The 19,624-nt window shown below is 54.1% G+C and overlaps 5 protein-coding genes across 5 annotated transcripts; 1 reads left to right on the top strand and 4 right to left on the bottom strand.

The window, feature by feature from the left end:
* Positions 1 to 110: 110 nt before the first annotated feature.
* On the bottom strand, positions 111 to 2,734 carry CAOG_08803 (hypothetical protein). Its single transcript, XM_011272141.1, has 2 exons — positions 1,822 to 2,734; positions 111 to 1,597 (listed from the first exon to the last, which is right to left on the bottom strand). Exons 1-2 carry the CDS (start codon positions 2,669 to 2,671, stop codon positions 237 to 239), a joined length of 2,211 nt encoding a protein of 736 aa, XP_011270443.1. The 5' UTR covers positions 2,672 to 2,734; the 3' UTR covers positions 111 to 236.
* Positions 2,701 to 5,905, bottom strand: CAOG_08802 (hypothetical protein). The gene is made up of 6 exons (XM_011272140.1): positions 5,713 to 5,905; positions 4,771 to 4,866; positions 3,725 to 4,695; positions 3,386 to 3,603; positions 3,073 to 3,283; positions 2,701 to 2,982 (listed from the first exon to the last, which is right to left on the bottom strand). The coding sequence occupies exons 1-6, from the start codon at positions 5,822 to 5,824 to the stop codon at positions 2,878 to 2,880; spliced, it is 1,713 nt and encodes a 570-aa protein (XP_011270442.1). The 5' UTR covers positions 5,825 to 5,905; the 3' UTR covers positions 2,701 to 2,877.
* A 221-nt stretch (positions 5,906 to 6,126) lies between these two features.
* On the top strand, positions 6,127 to 8,750 carry CAOG_04657 (hypothetical protein). Its single transcript, XM_004347354.2, has 9 exons — positions 6,127 to 6,183; positions 6,277 to 6,328; positions 6,457 to 6,618; positions 6,757 to 6,852; positions 6,960 to 7,178; positions 7,304 to 7,354; positions 7,607 to 7,672; positions 7,794 to 8,347; positions 8,475 to 8,750. The coding sequence occupies exons 1-9, from the start codon at positions 6,152 to 6,154 to the stop codon at positions 8,551 to 8,553; spliced, it is 1,311 nt and encodes a 436-aa protein (XP_004347404.1). The 5' UTR covers positions 6,127 to 6,151; the 3' UTR covers positions 8,554 to 8,750.
* Positions 8,751 to 8,834: 84 nt separating this feature from the next.
* On the bottom strand, positions 8,835 to 9,520 carry CAOG_04656 (small HspC2 heat shock protein). The gene has a single exon (XM_004347353.2). The coding sequence runs from the start codon at positions 9,398 to 9,400 to the stop codon at positions 8,867 to 8,869; it is 534 nt and encodes a 177-aa protein (XP_004347403.1). The 5' UTR covers positions 9,401 to 9,520; the 3' UTR covers positions 8,835 to 8,866.
* A 302-nt stretch (positions 9,521 to 9,822) lies between these two features.
* On the bottom strand, positions 9,823 to 17,803 carry CAOG_04655 (hypothetical protein). The gene is made up of 2 exons (XM_004347352.2): positions 10,355 to 17,803; positions 9,823 to 10,116 (listed from the first exon to the last, which is right to left on the bottom strand). The coding sequence occupies exon 1, from the start codon at positions 17,788 to 17,790 to the stop codon at positions 10,543 to 10,545; it is 7,248 nt and encodes a 2,415-aa protein (XP_004347402.1). The 5' UTR covers positions 17,791 to 17,803; the 3' UTR covers positions 9,823 to 10,116; positions 10,355 to 10,542.
* Between the last annotated feature and the right edge of the window lie 1,821 nt (positions 17,804 to 19,624).

Below are 19,624 nucleotides of genomic sequence, written 5' to 3'. Positions count from 1 at the left end.
AGAAGCAGCAGGGCAAAATAGGAAGGAGGTGGTATTGCGACAAGCTCAAACAAGTGCAGATCAAGTACAGATTTGACAACACACTACTGTAAGGGTGGCCGTTTCACTCACTCCAGCACATTTTGTTTTTGTCGACTTGTTCGTGATATTTTGTTTGTATTAGTCCAGACGTGAAAGGAGCGAGGCACGCAATGGACACACACACACACACACACATAACGGTTGCAAGATTGCGTTTACTTGCCAAGACGCTTGAGCAAGGCGCGGTGCTTCTTGCGCCACTTGCGATGCTTGTGCTTGTTCATCATTTTGCGGCGCTTTTTGAGCACACTGCTGGCTTGACGATCGGTGGTTTTCCCGGGAGCATCGCCAACGGTCGGTGATGGCCCGTCAATAAAGTCGCCGAGTTGAGGAAGGGGCAGGAGGTCGCCAATGTGGCGGCGGTCGGGAATGCGCGGGTCAAGGACGAGGTAGTCTGCGCCACCCAGGCCGAACTCTTTGCGCAGCTGGTGCGACACGACGGTCGAGTTGAAGGCGCCAACGCGGAGGGTACCATCGCGAGCGTATTCAAAGTACTGGCAGTTCTCTCGAGCGAGATCTTGGCGCCACTGGCTCATGAAATTGCCAAGAAAACGGTCGAGCGACTCAAATGCCGTTCGTTTCAACCGGTCCTCGGCGTGGTACAGCTCATCAAACTGTGCCATGAAATGATCCTGTTGTTGTTGTTGTTGTTGCTGCTGCTGCTGCTGCTGCTGCTCGGTTAGTTGTTGGACGTCCTGGTCCAGTTCCATCTGTTCATCCTCGGCATCAGCACGATGGGTTTGGTTGACCACGCTGTCTTCGTTGTGGGCAAGCTCCTTGAACAGCGCAAAGTCGCGCTGGACATGTTGCACATACTGCGTGTGCGCAACATAGCTGGCAGGAGACAGACCTGCCGGCATCGCTGGCGGATTCTGGACCCACTGCTCGATGAGCCACATTGGCGAGCCAACCGCGGTCGCGAACAAGGTTGCCATTCGTGCGCGCGACATGTGCAGCTCCCGAATGAGGCGTCGCAACGGCCACACGTGCTCGAGATCCTCGCTTGGATGAAGGAGAGGGACGCCGTTCACGCCAACCGGGCGCGACATGACTGCAGAGCCTGAAGCAGCCATCGAGCGACGACGACGCGGCTGCTGCTGCTTTGCGAGTTGTGCCAACTGGCTCGTCTCGAGGCTGTGGCGGGAGTGACTGGCCAAATCGTCCTGCAGGCGCCGGAGCGAAGGGTACGAGTGCAGCAGCGCGTATGCAATCTGCCACTGCGTGAACTGCGGTTGACTGGATGCGTCCAGAGGCACTACAGACCAAGGGCGCGTAAAGAGCGACACCATTTGCGCTCGCGTCGGCGGCACGCTGATGCTGTCAACCACTGCCTGCATCTCGCGACGCTTCAGGGACTGCTGTCGGATGACACGCGCGATGCGTCGTCCGCGCACTGGCACTCCGCCCTTCTCATCCAGATGGTTGCGCACTGAAAATGCAGCGCTTTCAACAACTGCCTTAAACTCGCCCAGCTCTGCTCGGCTGAGCTCCATCGTGCTGGAAGCCTCGGGGTGTTCTGCAAAATGATGTCCAGAGTCAAAATCAAGCTCGAGTGAGTGTCAAACAATGAAATCGGAAACAAAAAATAACGAAAGAAGAAGAAGAAGAAGAAAAAAACCCTGTGAACAAAACTGAAACACTGAAACACTGAAAAAAAAAAAAAAAAAAAAAAAAAAAAAAAAAAAAATCCTGCGATCTCGTCCTTCGCGCTTCCCTGTTGAAGTGTTTTTTGAGCCTTACCGAGCGACCGGACGAGACGGTGCATGTATGCAATGTGCTTGTTGTATGCGACCATGCGAGCGGTGATGACGTCGTCGTACAGCCACGACTGCGACTGGGCAGACTGGCGCTGGGCGAGCGACGGCGGCAACGGCAGGCTCGACGGAACAGTGGTGGTCTTGGGCTTGGGAGAGGCAGCGGGTGCAGACCAGGTCGTGCTTGGGACGGACCAGCGTGCAAAGCTCAGAGACGGGCTCGGACGCGCAGCAGCAGCAGCAGCAGCAGGAGCAGCAGTAGGAGCATCATGAGCAGCATGAGCGGTGGAAAGCGAGGATGGAGCAGCTGGGTCGCCGAACGCAGGCGAGTGGAGGACCTGACCGAGCAGCGTGTGCATCCGGAGCGCCTTCTCGTGGGCCTGGTCGAGTGCAGACACGCTGCGCTTTGGAGTGGCGGGCGAGGCAGCCAGCGCTCGGGCTGGTGGTGGTGCGCCTGAAGAGGACGAGCCGCCGATCGCCATGCGGCTGGCTGAAACCGCTGCTGACGACACTGCTGCTGGTGCTGTTGCTGCTGCCGCAATGCTGGCCTTCATCTGCTTCTTTGATGGTTGCTGGACGGTGTGTGGGGCGGCGGACTGCTGGGACTGCTGGGGCAGCTGCAGCTGCTGGGCCAGAGCGGTCGTGGTCGAGCTGTGACGCTCAATCTGCTCGAGGCGATCTGCGACGACAGGATGCATCTCGGGCACCCCGTGGACGAGCGGCATGCGCAGAATGTTCAGATGCTGGGTGAGAAAGTTTTGGCGGACTCGGTCGTGCAGCAGGCGCGACGGAACGCTCGCCAGCGGCGTTGTTGTCACTGACCGAACAGCCAACATTGGAAAAAACGAAAAAAAAAAAAAGTGACTGAGAATCTTCTTAGAAAACAAAAAGAATAAGTGACAAAACTTCAAACAAGACAAGAAAAAAAAGGTTTCATACTGTACTGTGCTAAACATGAAGCCCATTCAGTTCATAATGCAAGAGATCAAAACATTTGCACAACATGGAAATGGACCACGACACAATGTCTTTGGGGCGTTGTTTAGTAACCACCCTGGTCGCCAAACTTGCTGATAATGGCGTCGTTGTTGGGATTGACCTTGCCAATCATTTGAGGAGCATACTGGGTGAGCTCGTCCCAGATGAGCTGTGGAGAGATGTTGGTTGCGGGAAATGAGCGACAATAAGGCAGAGACCAAAAAAACCACTCAACAGACGCCAACCCCCAGAAACTTACAGCAGCCATCATTGCCTCGCCACCAAGACGCGGGTGGAAGCCGTCGACAGGCTCAATCAGATCGGCAACGTTGTTGCCTTCCTGGATCCACTCTTCGATAATGTCCTCGATTGTTGTGCCAAGGTAGTACATGTCAAACACATTCGAGTAGCGGCTCGTGATGGTGACGTTGGAGGCCAGCTCCTGAAGAACGCTCGAAAGAAGAACAGCACTGCAATCCAAGAACAAGCGCCGAGAAAGCAGAAAAACAAGAAGAAAAATTGTGAGTCCCTCATTTTTTTTTTTATAAACGCACAAACACCGGAATGCTCACCGCTGAGTGGTCAGGTCGCGAAGAGTAGCGTTGGTGGTCATCCAGCCCTCGCAAGGGGAAATGCCAAGGCAGTTAAGGTAGGTGTACACATCAGCATAGTTGACATTCTGCTTCCACTCGCCGATCGGGTGGATCAGAGCGTGCATGTACTCGTAAAGCACGCTGCCGTTGGCAAGACCGTTGAGCAGCACGTGGCTGCCAGGAGCGAGCGTCATGTTCTAATTTCAGAGAACGTGCCAAAGTCAGCGGTTGAACAACGAACGCAACAACAATTAGAATAACACCAAAAAAAAAAAAAAAAAAAAAAAAAAAAAAAAAAAGGAGGGTGGGCCCACTCACCAAGGCATCGAGACCAGCAATAATGTTGGCTCGGAACTCTGCCGCAGTGGTCATGTGATCGGTGCCAGGATGGCCGTTGCACACATCATTGCCGACAAAGGAAGCGACGACGATCGCGGGGTAGTCCTTCTTGGGGTTGCGAGCAACGCTCTGCTTGACAAAGTTGACCATGTCACCGGAGCGAGCGCCGTTGACGCCGACGTTCTGGAAGTCGCGGTGGTTGCAGCGGTTGCGGGCGACAAGACGGAGGTAGAGGGAATCGACCGTGCCGGGGTCTTCGGTGCCGGTGGCGTTGCGGTGGCCAGTCGAGAACGAGTGCATGGGCCAGTCGAACTCGTCGGGGAGAATCTTGTCGAGGTTCTTGTAGGTGGACGACGTGACCTGGAGGGCGTTGAGGTACTCTGGGGGGATGCGGAAGTGGGCGCCGACAGAATCGCCGAGCAGAATAATGCCCAGCTGGCCAGAGTCGCCACAGAACTTCTCCTCGTAGGTGGTGGAGCCCTCGGAGCCATAGATGCCATTGCAGTTGGTGTCGACGATGAGGTCGTTGTTGCCGCCGCTGGACGGGCCGGGGTTGCGGCCGGGGTGGATGGCAGCGTCAAACTCGTTGCAGTCCTTGCCGCGCCAGTCAGCGCCACGGAAGGTGTTGATCTGGCTGAACATGTCTTGGTCGAGATCATCAATCGGCACATGCTCGTTGCCAAAGCGGTTGACCAGGTCGCAGATCGGCTTCATCTCGGGAATATCGCAAGGCTTGATGAACGACTTGGTGGCGGCAATCTTGAGCGCACGGTTGGCACGCTCCTCTGCATCAGCGGGCTCGGGGAAGGCGTGGCAGCGAGTGCCGGACGACGTGTTGCAGATGCCGATCGCAAGGCAAATCATGTCGGCAGTTTCGTGATCCTCGTACAAGTCAATGATGGTTGGGCCATAGGTCTTGACGAGTGCGGCGCATGGGGTTTGGTACGAGGCTGTCGATGGAGGGCAGGACAGTGAGTAATGTTGCTAAGGCGTTTGGACAGAAAGCTCAGACCGAAGCAGCTTACCGGGCAAATACGAGCAGAATCGAGCCATCGAGTCGGCCACGGTTTCATTGTGAATTTCAGCGAGCTGACCAACAAGGCCCGTCAGCAAGGTGCAGACTAATAGGAATGATCAGATCATAGGACAGGCAAAAAAACCAAAAAGGAAGGAAGTGAGCCAGGTCAGGCAAGTCCCAAATCCTCCAGTCCCAAATCCCAGACAAGCCAGACACACAAAGTGACTGTTCAGCACTCGTAGGATGGTTGCTGTTCGCTCTACGCAGTCGCCCATTTGTGAGTCTGGTCACTCAACGCTGTTGGTGCTTTTTCGCAGACTCGCCATTCCACTTTGCTGCATATCGCTCCTACCCCCCCCCCGGTCTTTTCCCCCGGCGCACCTCCACAAATCAAACACTGACTATTTCTTCTTGTGTTTTGCAGTCGTTGTGAATCGGAAACTTGGAAACTTGTGACCCAAGAAACAAATAATAATAAAAATGGGTTTAATTTGGCGGAGGATTTTTTGAAGAGTAGAGCGCAAAGTTGCGACTAGAATCGCTCCGCATACGACCGCTACTCATGCAAATAGCGGCAGACGATTAGATTTCGGTACGTTTCCCGCTCACTAATTTCCAATGTTTACGTTTGTGATTCCTTTTTTTTTTTTTTTTTTTTTTTTTTTTTGTGATGTGATGTGATGTCTCTCGCTCGGCCACTCGCAGACCCTTCACACGGCTGGCCACGACAAAGCCACTCGACTCATGCCCTCGCGCTTGCGCTTGTTGGAGGGCTCACCCCGCGGACCGAAGCTGAGGCTCATGAAGGAGACTCAACTCCATCTTGCGCAAGCCACGCTCTCACTTTCTTGCTCGCCTTCCCATCACACTTGCCTACAAACGTCGCCGGTCGATGGTGCTCTGGAGAGTTAAGGCTGATGGGAGAGAGTGTGTGTGTTTTGTTTGTTACCGGCGCAGGGGACACCGCCGTTATCGTCGGCAGCGACTGGCGCAGGGGTCGTCGCGATGAGGAAGAGGCAAGCAAAGCCCAGCAGCGCAGCGAGCGAGACGAATGCGCGCATCACAAAGAGGAAAATCCAAAGAAGAAGAAAAGAAAAAAGACTGAAGGAAATAAATGAATGAATGAAAATGAAGAAGAAGAGAGGATTACAATGGAAAACTGGTCTGAGTGGAGAGATGAGGTTTCTAAGCAAAAAGGAAGCGGATTTTGTATGAATCTTGAGGTTTCTCCTCTCACTGACTCGAAATCGAAAATCGAGATACGCAAAAGAGGTCAGTGGCTACTCACAGACCGACCAATCTGAGCCTCTGAGTTCTGAGTTGCTGCAGTCGTCTTTTTTTGGTTTGTTTCTTGTTGTTTTTTCTTGTTGAGCACAACTCAACTCCAAATGCGAGGCGAACCACTCATTCCGCCATTCAGGTGCTTGTCTTACCATTGATTGATGCTTTGGTTCCCACAATTGAGAGTGATGAGTGTGGTCGAGTCTGACGAACCTGAATTGAAAACCCATAGGTTTACGATTGTCGACGAGCAAGTCTATCGCGGCGCCTACCCGACCCACCTCGTCAGTGGCTTCCATCGCGTGCATGCATGCATGCTTGTTTTGATGTGTTTCCGCGTGGATGGTCCGTGAGGGTCCGAGTCCGAGGCGCCCAATCTCCAACTCACTCGCAATGTTCTCCATTGCAACAGAACTTTGCGTTTCTGGCGCGGCTCAAGCTCAAGACCGTGCTCTCGCTCACCCCAAAGAAGCCAGACTCAAACATTGATTTCTTCTGCAAGGAAGAAGGCGTGCAGAATATCTTCATCCAGGTCGACAAGTTTAAGGAGAATGTCACGTTGACACACCAACATGTAAGTGGTCGAGCGTCGTCTAATGCAACACAACAAGTTGCTAGTGTGCTGCACGGAGGGCTGAAGATGGTCATATGCGTGTGCTCGGAGATCTGGCAAGCACCGTTTTGCTCAATCCACGACCTGAATTTCAAACAGATTGTCCAAATTCTGCCAATTCTCCTCAACGCAAGCTGCCATCCCATCTACATTCACTGCTTGGATGGTGCAAACGTCACCGGTCTTGTCGTGATGGTATGACAGGCGTTGGCTACTTGCTGGATTGATTTCTGCGACGAGTAAACTCACGCTGTTTTCTGGTCGGCTGTGCGTTGTTGTCTGTGACTGGGGTTACGGCTTAGTTTCTTCGACGGATTCAGCAGTGGACTGTTGCGAGTGCTGTAATTGAATTTGCCCGGTATACCCGAGATGGCCTGATGACTCCTGACGAACTCGAGCTCGTGGAAACTTTTCGCATGGACACGGTTCGCCTTGAAAAGCCCTTGCCAACTTGGATGTTATTGCGATCTCCCGCGTTTGGATTTCTTCCAGCCGAATCAGTGGATCAGCCACGGATACGGGTGAGGGCTTTGCGGCACGCGTTTTATGTTTTTTTTTTCTTTTTTTTTCTCTTTACCGCCCATTTCCATCACATTTGTTGAGCTCAATTGCGCTTCGGACTGTTTGTTCTTGCGCTTGTTACTAGACTGGTCGTCTTCGAGACGTTACTGCGACTGATAACACACTAGACCACACTGTAAGAGCGAGTCGTGATGTCGCCTTCCGAGTTTGTTTTTGTCCGTTGTCCTCCAATGAGTCTCACTTGCCCACTTTCCCCCATGCCTTTGCCTGTAGTCTGAGAACATTCGAGCACTTTCGTTGGAACATCGGAAGACATGAAGCGCCGTTCTGCGACCCAGAATCAACTCCCTGCACATCGACTTGCTTAATCACCTCAATAACAATTATTTTCATGTACAACACTCGTTTGTTCTCTCTTCGTTTCCAGATTGGACGACTCGCTCGTTCGTGCCCGTGCCCTCTCTTGCTGGACGTCCCACCGAACGAGTGGACGGTACAGCTCCAATCTCACAGCCCATCATCTCCAATTGCATCAAACGTTTGTCACTGTATAAACTACCTGTGTCAGTTTCCGCAAATCCTTTTCCCTCTTCCTTCTCTTCTGAGACGCTCAGTCCAAATCCACCACTACGCAGATGTTGTATGGACTGCTGTTTGCGCGTGGACGGAACGCCGGGCGCGTCTACTGGACGTTTGAGCGGCTTGCGGTACTGCTGATGGCGTTCATTATCGTGAGCACTCTGCTTGGCATGGTGCACTGGCGGCAGGAGAGCAAGCTGCAGCAGTACCATCGCGCGCGCTGGCAGCAGCTCCATCAGCGAGCGCCCGTCGCAGACCCCGACGAGGAGGACGCCGCCGTTGCCGCCACGACCAAGCCAGTACAATCTCAATCCAACCAACAGCAACAGCAGCAGCAGCTCAAGCAGCCGACAGTCGTTCCGTACGTCGACGCGGCGTTCAAACTGTCGCTCGGCCTGTCATTCTTGGTTTTGGCGCGCTTGGCTCAGATTCGACTCCAGCCACAGCAATCGCCGCCGCCAACCCATCGAACAGCATCGACAGCAACAACATCGTCCTCAGCAGCCACAGCAACAACGACGAGCACTACCGCGAATGCGGAACCAGACAAATCAAGAGCTGCAGCATTAGCAGCAAGTCCACTGGCCCGGTACGTGTCGACCTGTCAATCTGAGCAACCCCTAAGCATGAAAAATCGTTTCTAACAATTGGAACGCCCGTATCATTTGTATTCTCTCACTCAACGTGCTTTGCATCACTCTTGTTGTGAACGGTAGATTAACTCCTGAAGAGCGCGAAAAGACCAAACGATTTTTGCTCAATGCACTTCGCCAAAGGCGTGCAAAGCAGGAATAGTACTGGAACAAGGCCTACCGCTGCATGTTTCTGACCTTCGGCATGGCGCATCTGGTCTCTGGTAGCACTATTGTTGCGCATCTTGTTCGCACTTTTGTTTTTGTTTTGTTTTTCTGTCTGCTTTTGCCCTGCATTTTAACGCGTTTACTGTACATATGAGCCAATACAGTACCACGGTCCGACTTTTTGACAAGGCAGTGCATTGATATTTACAACAGTACAGCCGGGAGTTGTACCACCAGGAAGGGAATGTGTGAAACACGCCACTGCGTTTGCCCGATGCCGGTAACACTTCCCCCCCCCCCGCTCCAGCTCACTGGATGGCGATGCGGGAACCGGCCGGAAGAGCGCGCTTGGCAATGTCAAGCGTGAGGACACCGTCAGTGTACTTGGCATTGGCCTTGGAGCTGTCGGCATCGCGAGGAAGACGCAGCGTGCGCGAAACGCGGCCAACCGAGCGTTCAAAGACGTGGTACGTGTGGTCGCTCTTCTCCTGCTCTTGCTTCTTCTCGCCGCTGATGGTGAGAATGCCATTCTCGCAGTTGACGGAGATTTCGTCCTTCTTCATACCGGGCAAATCGGCAGAAATGTGATAGCCGTCGCTGGACTCGTGCACGTCGACCGCGAATGACGTGCTCGGCGAGGTCATCCAGCGCGAACTCGGCCACGCCGGCGTCAGTGCGCCCACCTGAGTGTCTCCCGGCGCGTCTTTGGACGAGTCGTGAGCCGATTCAAGCATGGGGGCTTGCTGGTGCTGAAGCATGGGGCTCTGCCAGCTCGCCGGGAAGCCACGTTCAAATTGGTTGAACAGGCGATCCATGTCGCGGCGCAGAGTGTAGAAGTCCATCGTTGCGTACTTGGGGAGCGGTATTTTCGTAGCTGTGTAGGGGGGTTCAAAGCTCGCTTGCTTGTGCTTTTATAGTTTGTCCGAGGGCCGGAAGAAGAGTGAGTTGTCCGAGAAAATGCCTTGGCGTTCTTTTTCGTTTCGGGTTGCCTTTTTTGTTTTTGTTTTTTTTTTTGTTTGTTTTTTTTTTTTTTTTTGGTTGTTTTTTGTGTTTTGTTGTTTGTTTGTTTTGTTTGTTTGTTTGATTCTTTTGTACAGGCGCCCCAGACCAAGTGTGTCCCAGAGTAGAGGTTCAGGGCGCACGCCTTCTTTTGCGGACAAGATTAGACTGTTGTCCAACAGTAATCACTTGGAAGCAATCGCTTTCATCCAATGATTTGATCAGGTACTATCATCCATGTGTTTGTTGAAATCTGCTTTGCAGAAGTGTTGAACGAAGAATTTCGATTATGCAGGACAAAACATCAGGAAAAGAACAGATGCACTACTGTAGATCTACTTGCTCATCTGACAACACTGGTCCACATACCAAGACCAGTGTTGTAAGGTCGTAGCCAGCGGCTTTGGGAGGGTAACCTGGTACTCTTGACTCGGCTACTTTTGTCCATCTCGCGCCCCAACGCGTGCATACCAAACAACATGGTGCTTGTACTCATCGAGATTTATCCAACGAGCCTTGAACTTCTTGGAAAGCTCGAGCGGCGAGATAAGCCAAAGATCTTGGCCAAGGAGCAGGAAATAACAGAACAAAAGGGTCGCAATGTCAGTCTCTCGCAGTAATGGTGAGTCGAGCGGCAAAATACACTTACCTGCAAAGGTCGAGAACACCAGCCGCCCACACCAACACACCGTGAAACAAACATCCAAGACATGAGCCGGTCGAAACCACGAACGACAGAATAGCAGCCGAGATGATACCTGCCCACAAAGTCACAAAAAACAAACTTGTGCACTGACAGATTGACAACCCAGGGTCGGTTGACTTGCGGCATGGCCATGCAGTACTTGTTCACCCTTGCTTCTCATCGCCACCACCACCACCACAACCACCACCTTGTCTTTCTCGTTGCTTGTTCACTTGACCTCCCCGACCATTTTCACTTCAATTTCCACCCCCCCTGACGATTTTCCAGTTCCAGTTGCCTTTAGATTTTGTTGATGGCTCGAGCGACCTCGATGATGCCTGCTAGTTCCACGCCGAATTGTTGGGCCATGTTCACAAGCGCGTGTTGCGAGACCAAGATGCTTTGGTTGGCCTGGATAATCGCCTCGGTGGGGCTGGCTGCTGGAGCCGATGGAACAGAGCCCTTGGGATGCAGAACGCCGTCCGCAGTAAGCTGAGCAGAATGGATGGACAGGAACGCAGCAAGATGTTTCCACCGATTTGCGTGCAGCGGTAGGGCGCGCACGCTGTACAGCAACACAGCCAGAGTCGCCGCGAGCTGCTTGGTTGCGGGAGAATCGGGTGACGCGGCTACTCGAGACAGGGCCGTCGCGGCATTCCAGAGAGCTTCGCATTGAGGGCTGGCAAGCAAAAATCTTGTCAAGCGGAATTGTTGCGGGCTTTTGGCAGCGAGTCGCAACGCAAGCAAAACGTTGTGGGTAAGATGCTTGCTTGATTGATGCAGGAACTCGTCGCCAGCAGCCGAGGATGGGAGCAACGCAGGAATGAGCTCTAGAGCATCAAGTTGTGACTGCTGGGTAGTAATGGGGTCTTCAGCGCCAGAAGCAACCCGCTCTGCAAACAGCACAGCGTCCTCGGTCCGACACATGGAAAATTGACCATTGCGCCAATACTTTGGTCGGGACGACTCTGCGCTGGCAGTGCATCGATGAATCAGCAGAGTCAGACGCCGCATCGCCTGCTTGGCTTCATTCGACGCCATTCCTTCAGCAGTCACAATGGCAGACACCTCTGACGCCATCGTAGATACAAAGTCAGACCACAGCTGCATGGTGTCGCGCCTTGAAAGAGCACATGCCAAGAGCCCTCGTTCAAACACGCCGAGCAGCTCATTGGTCAGTTGCTGACGAGCATCATCGGTGAATGGCAGACAAGGGTGGTACTCGTTTTCAAAAGCGCGCAACAGGTGCGCCTCTGTGTCCGCGAGCGAAGCATCCGCTGCTTCCTCCTCACTCGATGTTGCAAGTGGTGGGGCATTGGGACTAACGTTTCGACACGCCACGCAAAGCTGGAGAAACAGCGCAAGCGAGAGATGAGTGATGGCAAATCCATCCATGCGCAGATCAGGAACGAGCAGCGGAGGCACGACAAAGTGGTAGGGGAGAGGTCGGCGCGCCAGCTGCGAGAGGAGAGCAAAGGCAAGTAGCATCAACGCGCGAGACGGCTGTGCATCAATGCCATCTACACTGCGGGCAAGGCTACTAAACTGGCCATCGAAGATGCCACTGAGATCAAACGGTTGGAGCGCACCACGGATCAGACAGTTGAGCGCAATCTGCCGGGAGGCAGCTGTGCCGTTTCCGTCGAGCTGGAACCGTGCGGCGCGATACCAGAGAGCCATGGCAGAGTGTGCTTCGTTTACTACTGTAGACGCAGCCATTTCACAGAGCAGCTGCGAGCCGGAAACCTGGTCCGAAGCATGAATGGAAGCGCACAGGCAACGCAAATCGACGGCCAACCAACCCATGGAAACGTAGTCCTCGGCGGTTTGAATGGCCGACTGCGCACTAATAAACGCTGCGTTAAATCGAACTTGATTGATGATGAAGCTCTCGAGAGCGCACGCAAACGGCGCATCGCGATTCGAGGGCGGAATGGGGTTTTGCGCGAACAATTGCGCTTGTGCTTGCCCAAAAAGCTGTGCCAGTTGAGTCACAGAAACGGGAGCAATGGACACTGGAGACACGGGCGGGGCGGCTTGCGCACTCGACAAAGAAGGCGACAAGCGCACGCTCGAATCCCAGGCAATGGTGATTGTCCTGGCATCCATTACCAGTCGACCCAAGCCACAGTCTCGCATGTCAAACAAGTTGACGGGCAGCGTGTGGTGGGCGAGCAAATGGAGGTAAGAAAGCCAAAGAACACTCTTGCACCCAACTCCGACAAGCTCGGTAGCGCGAATGAACAAGTCTGGATCCACCCAATCCGCCCTCGTTTGGAGCTCAAGCGCCAAACACGCCTCGAGCACCTGGCAGGCTTGAGCAAGGTTGCCCGCAAGAACAAACAGCTGCACGATAGACAGGAGTGAATCAAGCAGCCACACACGATAAGCGGAAGCAAGCGCAGGCGTCGCACTCGCTCGATTCCCAATGCTCGAGAACGAGGTCAAAGCTTCCACGCAGTGCTTCACAATGGCGAGCAAAACACTCGATTTGCCGGCGCGCGTCGACTCGAAATCCAGCCAGTGCCAAAACAATGGGAAGGGCTGTGGCACCAGGGTGACTGCCGTAGCATACATTTCCCGCATTTCGTCAACGTGCGCACCGTCCTTCTGAGTGCCGGCGAGCACAGCCTGGCGATGAAACAAATCCAGATACACAGTCCACAGCGTCGAACTGGCCTGCTGCGACTCGAGTGCGGTTGACAGCGCGCTGAGAGCGGCCTGGTAATTCGGGACGGGCAGCCTAGCAGCGTCAGGCGCAATGTTTGCAGGATTTGCGGAGGGGAATGGCTCCATCAATTGGCAGGCCAGAGCTAGCCACGCATCCTCGTTGTGTGGGTCGGCATCGAGTTGCTGCTCAAGGTCTTGGCGGCTTTGAGCCGCCCCTGGTTGGTGGTAGCGGACCGTGGACTTGGTCGAAATCTCACTACCCGCCCAAGAGCTTGAGATGGCAGAAGGATCGCCAGGCTGGCTTGCTTGACCTTGCTCATCAAGAGCCTGCAGGGAGAGCAAAGGCCGTCGGGGGCTGATGGCTTCCGCGACACGACCCAGATCAAGCACCCCAGAGCTTGAAGCTGCAGAGGTGCTGCCGGTCGATGTGCTGCTGGTCGAGGTGCTGCTGGTCAAGGTGTTGCCGGTCTTGGCGCTGGTGTGCTTGGAATCTGACTGCTCGTCGTCGGGTGCATTCACGTTGGGAACACCAGCCCTGATCGTCATGGGTGAGACAACAGAAGGGGGTCCAAAGCCACGGCGCTTGTTGTGTTGATTCACCGCCATGATTAGCATCAACGAAGCGTCCTCGAGTGAAACGCCGTTGCTGGCAAACTCTGCGCGCCGTTCAAGCAGGTGCGCCCGAAGTTGCAGTGCAACCTTTTGATCAGTCCTCGTCGAAAATGCTGGAGGCGGTACTCCGCGCGCGAGGAGTACATTCCTATTCTTGTCCACGCTGTCAAGCGATTCTTTGATGGCGTACGCAGCGAGATTTTGATAAATGGCTTCGTCATCTTGCTTCAGTGATCGGAGATGCTGGAAGGCGCACTTTTCATCGTTGCAGGTCCCCAGCAGATCGAAATGACACAGTGGACGCATCATGTCGAGATTACTCGAGTGTGTCAATGATGTAAGGGTGCGGTGAGCCTGCGTTCGGTAGAAGGGGCTGAGACGGTACGAGCGGAATTGGAGCAAGGGACTTTCGTACGGCTCGTACACGCGCGGTCGCTTCGTTGCATTAGAGTGCTGGAGATTGGCCGCGCGAGTGGCATCGCTGGGATTCGACTGCACGACAGCACTGAATGCATCCAACAAAATGCAGCGCTGTTGCATTCCTCGCTTCAGCAAAGCCGTGTCGGCGACTGCCCGTGTTTTGCGAATTTGAGGCTGAGGTTCCTGTGCCATTGGTTTGGCGTGAGGGGCTTGAGACGTGTCGCTGGTGGCGTCCACGTTGCTGCCTACGACTGCTGTCGCACTGTTGTCACAAACTACATCCACCGTAGAGGGAAGGACGGCGTTGGCGATTGCAGCAAACGATGCAGAAATCGCCAGACGATCGAATCGCAACCCATACGAGCGCACAACGCCAGCGAACGTTTTCAAGAGTCTCTGCCGCTTGTGTAGCTCGGCCGTGTCAAGGATTGCACCGACATTCGCAGACAGTGCGCTCGATGAACTCGACTGGCTCGCGCGGGGTGGTGCGACGACCAACCAAAAATCTGCTGACGCAGGCTGTTCTTCTTGCAAGGAGTTTGAGATTTGTGGTTGCACTGTCGAAGAGGGAAACGAGGCGATTGGCCTTCCATTCTCAACAAGTGTTTGACGCGACTCGATGGACATGGGTGTCGGTTGAAGGTCTGCTTGGTCTGCTTGTTCTTGTTGATCTGCAGCAGCTTGATCAGCCTCCTCGGCATCACCTTCAGCTGCTTGAAGTGGCTCGGAGTTCAGTGGGTCTTTGAGGCTGTCTTGCTCGGGTTGCAGCTGCTGCTGTAGTTGCTCACGTTGCTGCTGTTGCTGCTGCTGTTGCTGTTGCTGCAGTTGCTTTTGTTCCTGAACTTCAACGTGACGACGAAGAGTGCGAATTTGCTGCTCGATCGTGCTGGTCTTCTCGTGCAGCATGCGCTGGCGTGATGCCTCGAAGAGCTTCAGTTGTCGTCTGGAGTCTGCAATTTGGCGCTCGATGGCAGTTAACTCTGATTCTTTTTTGACAAGTTCTTGTTCAGCTTCCGCGACAGCCTTGTCCAGGTTTCGACGTGTCTGGTGAGAAGCAACCAGCGTCTTGTCGAGCGAAAGGAGCTCCCTCTTCAGCTCCGCCATCCGTTGTTCTTGCCGAATGCAGACCTCGGCTGCATCGTCGCGCTGTGCTACTGTGGTGTTCAAGCGTGTCCGTTCATCTGCAATGTGTGCTCGAAGAACCTTCACTTTCGTCTCCGACTGGCTCACTTGGTGTGCGAGAGTGGAAATTACTTCATCAGCAGTGCTTTGAGCGCTGCTGGAGGCGCCGCTGGCGACTGCTGGTGCTCCTGCTGGTAGTGATGGCTGTGCCACATTGACGGCCAAGTTGGTTGCTGGAGACACTGCGATCTGAGAAGAAGTGTTCTTGGTCGTTGCTGGCACGGATGGTGCCAATGACGGTGCTCGAGGCAACGCGGACACGGTCACTGTCGCTGGCGGTTCAGTGGAGGCGAGCAAAGTGCCCGAAGCCAAAGGAGTTACAGGGCTGGATGTCTGCCGTTTTGCAAGAATTTCTTTGAGACGCATGTACTCGGCTTGCTTTTCAAGAGGAAGGCTGGTAACGAGGTCGGAAGTTGCTGCTTGCTGAAGTCCCGAATCTGTGCGCGCCAACACATTCGCAGTCGTGACTCGCTTCAGCAGACCAGCCGGGCCTTGTTGCGACAGAGCGCCGGGCTGATGAGTGCGTGTACTCGACACGACAAAAGGAGGTTGAGACGAAGATGGAGCAACTGCTGGCTGCGAAACGAATGCACTACCACTGAACGGTTGCGGGGAACTTTGGGCTGCCCGAGCCATGTTGGCCTTGAAAACTTCCATGCGCTTGCGACCGTGATCGACTGCAAAGCGTTGGTAGCTGTCAGTTGCCTCATCGCTGGAGCTGGATTCGTCGTCGCTGTCGGACAAGACCAACACCAGGTTGTCCTGTGTCGGCTTTCCTGGAACTGGGGTGGGCTCCCGCGATGTCAACTGGTGCAGTGCAGCATCTGCCACGAGGTTGGCGGGAACGGGGATTGTTTCCTGTCCAGAAGAGCTGGCGATCGTGGGACCGCCAGACGAGGATTGGTTTTTCGGCAAGACGCTGACGGGCGGGACCTCGACGACCGGCAACTCGTGGGGAGATGTAACGCGCTGCTCGCGTGTTGTCTTCAACGCTCGCTTGGCTTCCAAAGCGCGCTGCCTGAGCATGCGCATCCGGTCAGCCGCAGAAAGCGACGACGCGTCGCTCTGGTCTCGATCAGAATCCAATTCCATCGCGTCATCCATGCGCTCGCTGGGAAGGCCTGGCTGGAACGGAGAGCGGCGCGCGAACGAGAGTAGAGGTCGACGATTGGTCGTTGAAGCCTGGACAGGAGTCGCAGCAGCAACAGCTGAGAGGTCCTGCTCAAAAAACGAGTGCGCTAGTGGCCGCTTTGCGTGTTTGATCGGCTTTGGCGCTTCCGCGGTACTCAACGCAGAGCTTTGATCGCTTGGCTGCACCACAAAGGTTGGCAACGGGCTGGCGCTTCGACTCGGCTCGCGACTGGCGTGTCCAAACGGTTGACTAGGATGAAGATCAGAGTATTGGAGGAATGGCTCTCGGAATGATGTGAAACCCTGGTGTTGTTGATTTTGAAGTGGATGATGCGATGCATATGGCTGCTGTGCCACCGTCGTCTGTTCTTGGAGAGCAAACAGCTGCTGGTTGTGTTGCGGTTGTGATAAGTGTTGTACTGCAGCGAATGGTTGGTGTTGTTGCTGTTGTTGTTGGAGCTGATGTTGTTGGTGCTGATGTTGTTGTGGTTGTTGTAGCTGATGCTGTTGTTGTAGCTGTTGTGATGCTACCAATGTTGGGTGTGGTTCGTGTTGTGATTGTGAAGCGAGCGGCTGTTGCAAGGCCTGCAGGCGGAGTTGTTGCCGTCGTGTCGCCAGCTGTGCTTCCAATTCGTCCAGGCGCTGCAGCTCGGACTGTACGTCCGACGGATGAGGCTCAGAATAAGGTGCGCTGAAAAGCTGTGGCGCTCCATTTGCCGCGGCTGAGAGTTGGTCGGTGCCGTCATGATAGCGCTGCCAATCCTGCTGTGGTTGCTGCTGGGCTTGGGACATTGGAAACTGTAGAAGAGCCGCAGCCTGCTCATCTGGCGCTTGTGCGGTGGCACTTGACGCGACACTCAAGAACGGGAGCGGGATGAATGTCTCCTCAGACCAGGAAGGCGGTGGCTGCGCATAGCCGTGCTCGTACGGCAGATTCTGGTACGACTGCTGCCCTTGCAGTTGTGCAGACATGCCTTGATAGTATGGATTGGAGCTGGCTTGTGGTTCAGGCGCGTAGTACTCGATCAATGGAAGCCTTGCGTGCGGTTGAGCTTGATCTTGACCTTGTCCTTGTCCTTGTCCTTGTCCTTGAGCTGCTACTTCTGAGGGGTGGTAGTACCGATCCTGTTGCTGTGCTGGTTGCGCTTGTGGTTGCCATGCCTTGTGGTCTGATGATGATGATGGCGCTCGACGGCCATCTTGAAAGCGTGGATCGTGCCTGCTGTGCTGAGTGTACGACCCAGTCGACGAGGACGCCGCCGCCGACGACGACGACGACGATGACGTGTACATGGAGCCTGACGAATGGTGCTTCCCACGACTCGAGCTGGGATTCGGGCGCACGGCTCCAGGACCGCCCGAGCGAGGAGCTTTCAAAGCGTGCTTCGGGCCTTCTGCTGGCTGCGGCTTCTCGACGATGCCGCTCTCTCGCCGACGGATCAATGCGTCGAACGAGTCTGGGTCCTCGTCGCTGTGATATCGGTGGGCGCTGAAGCGGTCGAGCTCGCGACTGCGCTCGTTGTACGACGACATGCCTGTCAAAAACCAAAGCTGGACTGAGTTGGATTCTGAGCTTGAATTCTGATCTTGGACTTTTAGAGTTGGATTCTTGAGTTGGATTGAGTTCTTTTGTTTTTCCGTCTTGTATGTGCAATGCAAAGGAAGCGCATGACTGTGAGCTGAAATTGCATTGCGCGGTGCTTCGCTCTGCATTTGGACGCCGGACGCCGGCTGTTTCCCATCGCTGTCGATTTCGATCTATAAGGTGAGCATACATTCGTTGGGGAAACTGCTGGCAATTCACTGGATGCTCAGGAGAGGCGCAGACTTGGCAAACAATGCGATGGCTTTTCGACCACCAAAGTGTCCAATTGCGCGAGCAGCAGCTCAGCAGTAGTGGCGTGCAACCGCGCTTTAACCTATTCGTGTTGTTGCAAATATGATTACAGTTTGTTTTTTACGTTGGAGCGTCTTGACTTGGCGACATGGTCGTATATTAGCGGATTGGTTGAAAACCTGACTTGCCAAGTGTGAGTCACAAGTCGTCGAGGACTTTTAGGAGGTATTTTTGTATCCATTGTAAAGAACATGGTCTATTCTACTATTTAAAGTGTATTTGGTGGTGCTAGGCTTGCTGCTCATGAAATTCGTCGATCGATCAAGAGGCAATTCAGAAATCAAAGCTTAGAGAACAAATTTTGTGTTTTGTTCGATTTTGATATCATTTTCCGAATTCACGAAATCATCAAACCAAGCCCACCGCGACGCCTATCCATGATGATTTCAACTAAAGTACTCACACCAGATGACACTTGGCTTGTCAGGACCCAGAATCGAGGCCATCCAGCCAGCGAAAGCACGGTTGGAAAGAATGGCGGTTGTAGGGATTTCAGCTCGAGCGCAGTTGCTCAAGTCCCTGGTCCGCGCAACGCGCAATTTTCACTCGCACTGCAAGCACTGATGTTGTGACTGCAACACCTGACCGATTCTGATGTGCATACCCGATCCAGTCATTTCTTATTGCAGTTCGAACTGGCAGGATGAGCAACTTTTTCCAGCTCAACCAGGGCGCCTCGCGCAAACGAGAAACCGCGACCTCCACAACCACGCCTTGGGTCGAGAAATAGTTGAGTTGTCGTTGACGATGCAATCCAGATGAAGAGAGCGAGAGAGCCTCAGAGGGCGGGCGGTGGGACAGGGAAGCAGAAAATGGCGGGAGAGCGAGTATTTTCCCGCCAAAATCTTTACTACTGTTGACGCTCATTGTTGAACCAACTACCACCGCGCGCCTTCTCACCTCGCACACAGTCGACCACGCACAGTCGATGAGGTTGCCTTCCAAGACGAAGTGGTCGCCGTTCTCAAGAAGTCGCTGACAAGCAACGATGTGAGTTTCGATCGTGTTCGACTTTGGCTTTGCGTGCAGCCTTTCGCGCGTCCTGCACACCGAGCCAAGCCAGCTGCTGCCCCAGGGCGCTGCTCAGCAAGCAGGAACACTGTGGATTGGGTTGAACTCTGGACCTTGGAGTGTGCGCGGACAACTCATCACCATTTGCGTGGACTTTGCCTGTTGCAGTTTCCGCACTTGCTCTTCTACGGCCCGCCCGGCACGGGCAAGACAAGCACCATCCTCGCGATTGCAAGGCAAATGTTTGGGTAAGAGAAACTAGCGTTGGGTACTGATTGATATCGGGAGTCACGCGAATGCCTGATAGCCAATGCTCATTCGCACCTTTCTTTTCCAACACACAGACCCGAACTCATGAAAACCCGCATCCTCGAGCTGAATGCATCCGATGAACGAGGCATTTCTGTTGTCCGCGAAAAAGTCAAGACGTTGCACCAATCTCTGCGACTCAAGTGGTGG

This window comes from Capsaspora owczarzaki (assembly GCF_000151315.2).
Source record: "Capsaspora owczarzaki ATCC 30864 unplaced genomic scaffold supercont2.7, whole genome shotgun sequence".
Lineage (NCBI taxonomy): Eukaryota > Filasterea > Ministeriida > Capsasporidae > Capsaspora > Capsaspora owczarzaki.
This window is presented reverse-complemented; position numbering and strand designations above follow the sequence as displayed.

Coding starts and splice junctions, on each gene's coding strand:
- CAOG_04655 (XM_004347352.2), bottom strand. CDS start 17,790: ATGTCGTCGTACAACGAGCGCAGTCGCGAGCTCGACCGCTTCAGCGCC.
- CAOG_04657 (XM_004347354.2), top strand. CDS start 6,152: ATGCGAGGCGAACCACTCATTCCGCCATTCAG. Junction 7,355..7,606: donor ATAACACACTAGACCACACT/GTAAGAGCGAGT, acceptor CTTCGTTTCCAG/ATTGGACGACTCGCTCGTTC. Junction 8,348..8,474: donor GCAGCAAGTCCACTGGCCCG/GTACGTGTCGAC, acceptor TGTGAACGGTAG/ATTAACTCCTGAAGAGCGCG.
- CAOG_04656 (XM_004347353.2), bottom strand. CDS start 9,400: ATGGACTTCTACACTCTGCGCCGCGACATGGATCGCCTGTTCAACCAA.
- CAOG_08803 (XM_011272141.1), bottom strand. CDS start 2,671: ATGTTGGCTGTTCGGTCAGTGACAACAACGCCGCTGGCGAGCGTTCCG. Junction 1,598..1,821: donor CCGTCTCGTCCGGTCGCTCG/GTAAGGCTCAAA, acceptor ATCATTTTGCAG/AACACCCCGAGGCTTCCAGC.
- CAOG_08802 (XM_011272140.1), bottom strand. CDS start 5,824: ATGCGCGCATTCGTCTCGCTCGCTGCGCTGCTGGGCTTTGCTTGCCTC. Junction 4,867..5,712: donor CGGCGGTGTCCCCTGCGCCG/GTAACAAACAAA, acceptor CATTCCTATTAG/TCTGCACCTTGCTGACGGGC. Junction 4,696..4,770: donor ATTCTGCTCGTATTTGCCCG/GTAAGCTGCTTC, acceptor CTCCATCGACAG/CCTCGTACCAAACCCCATGC.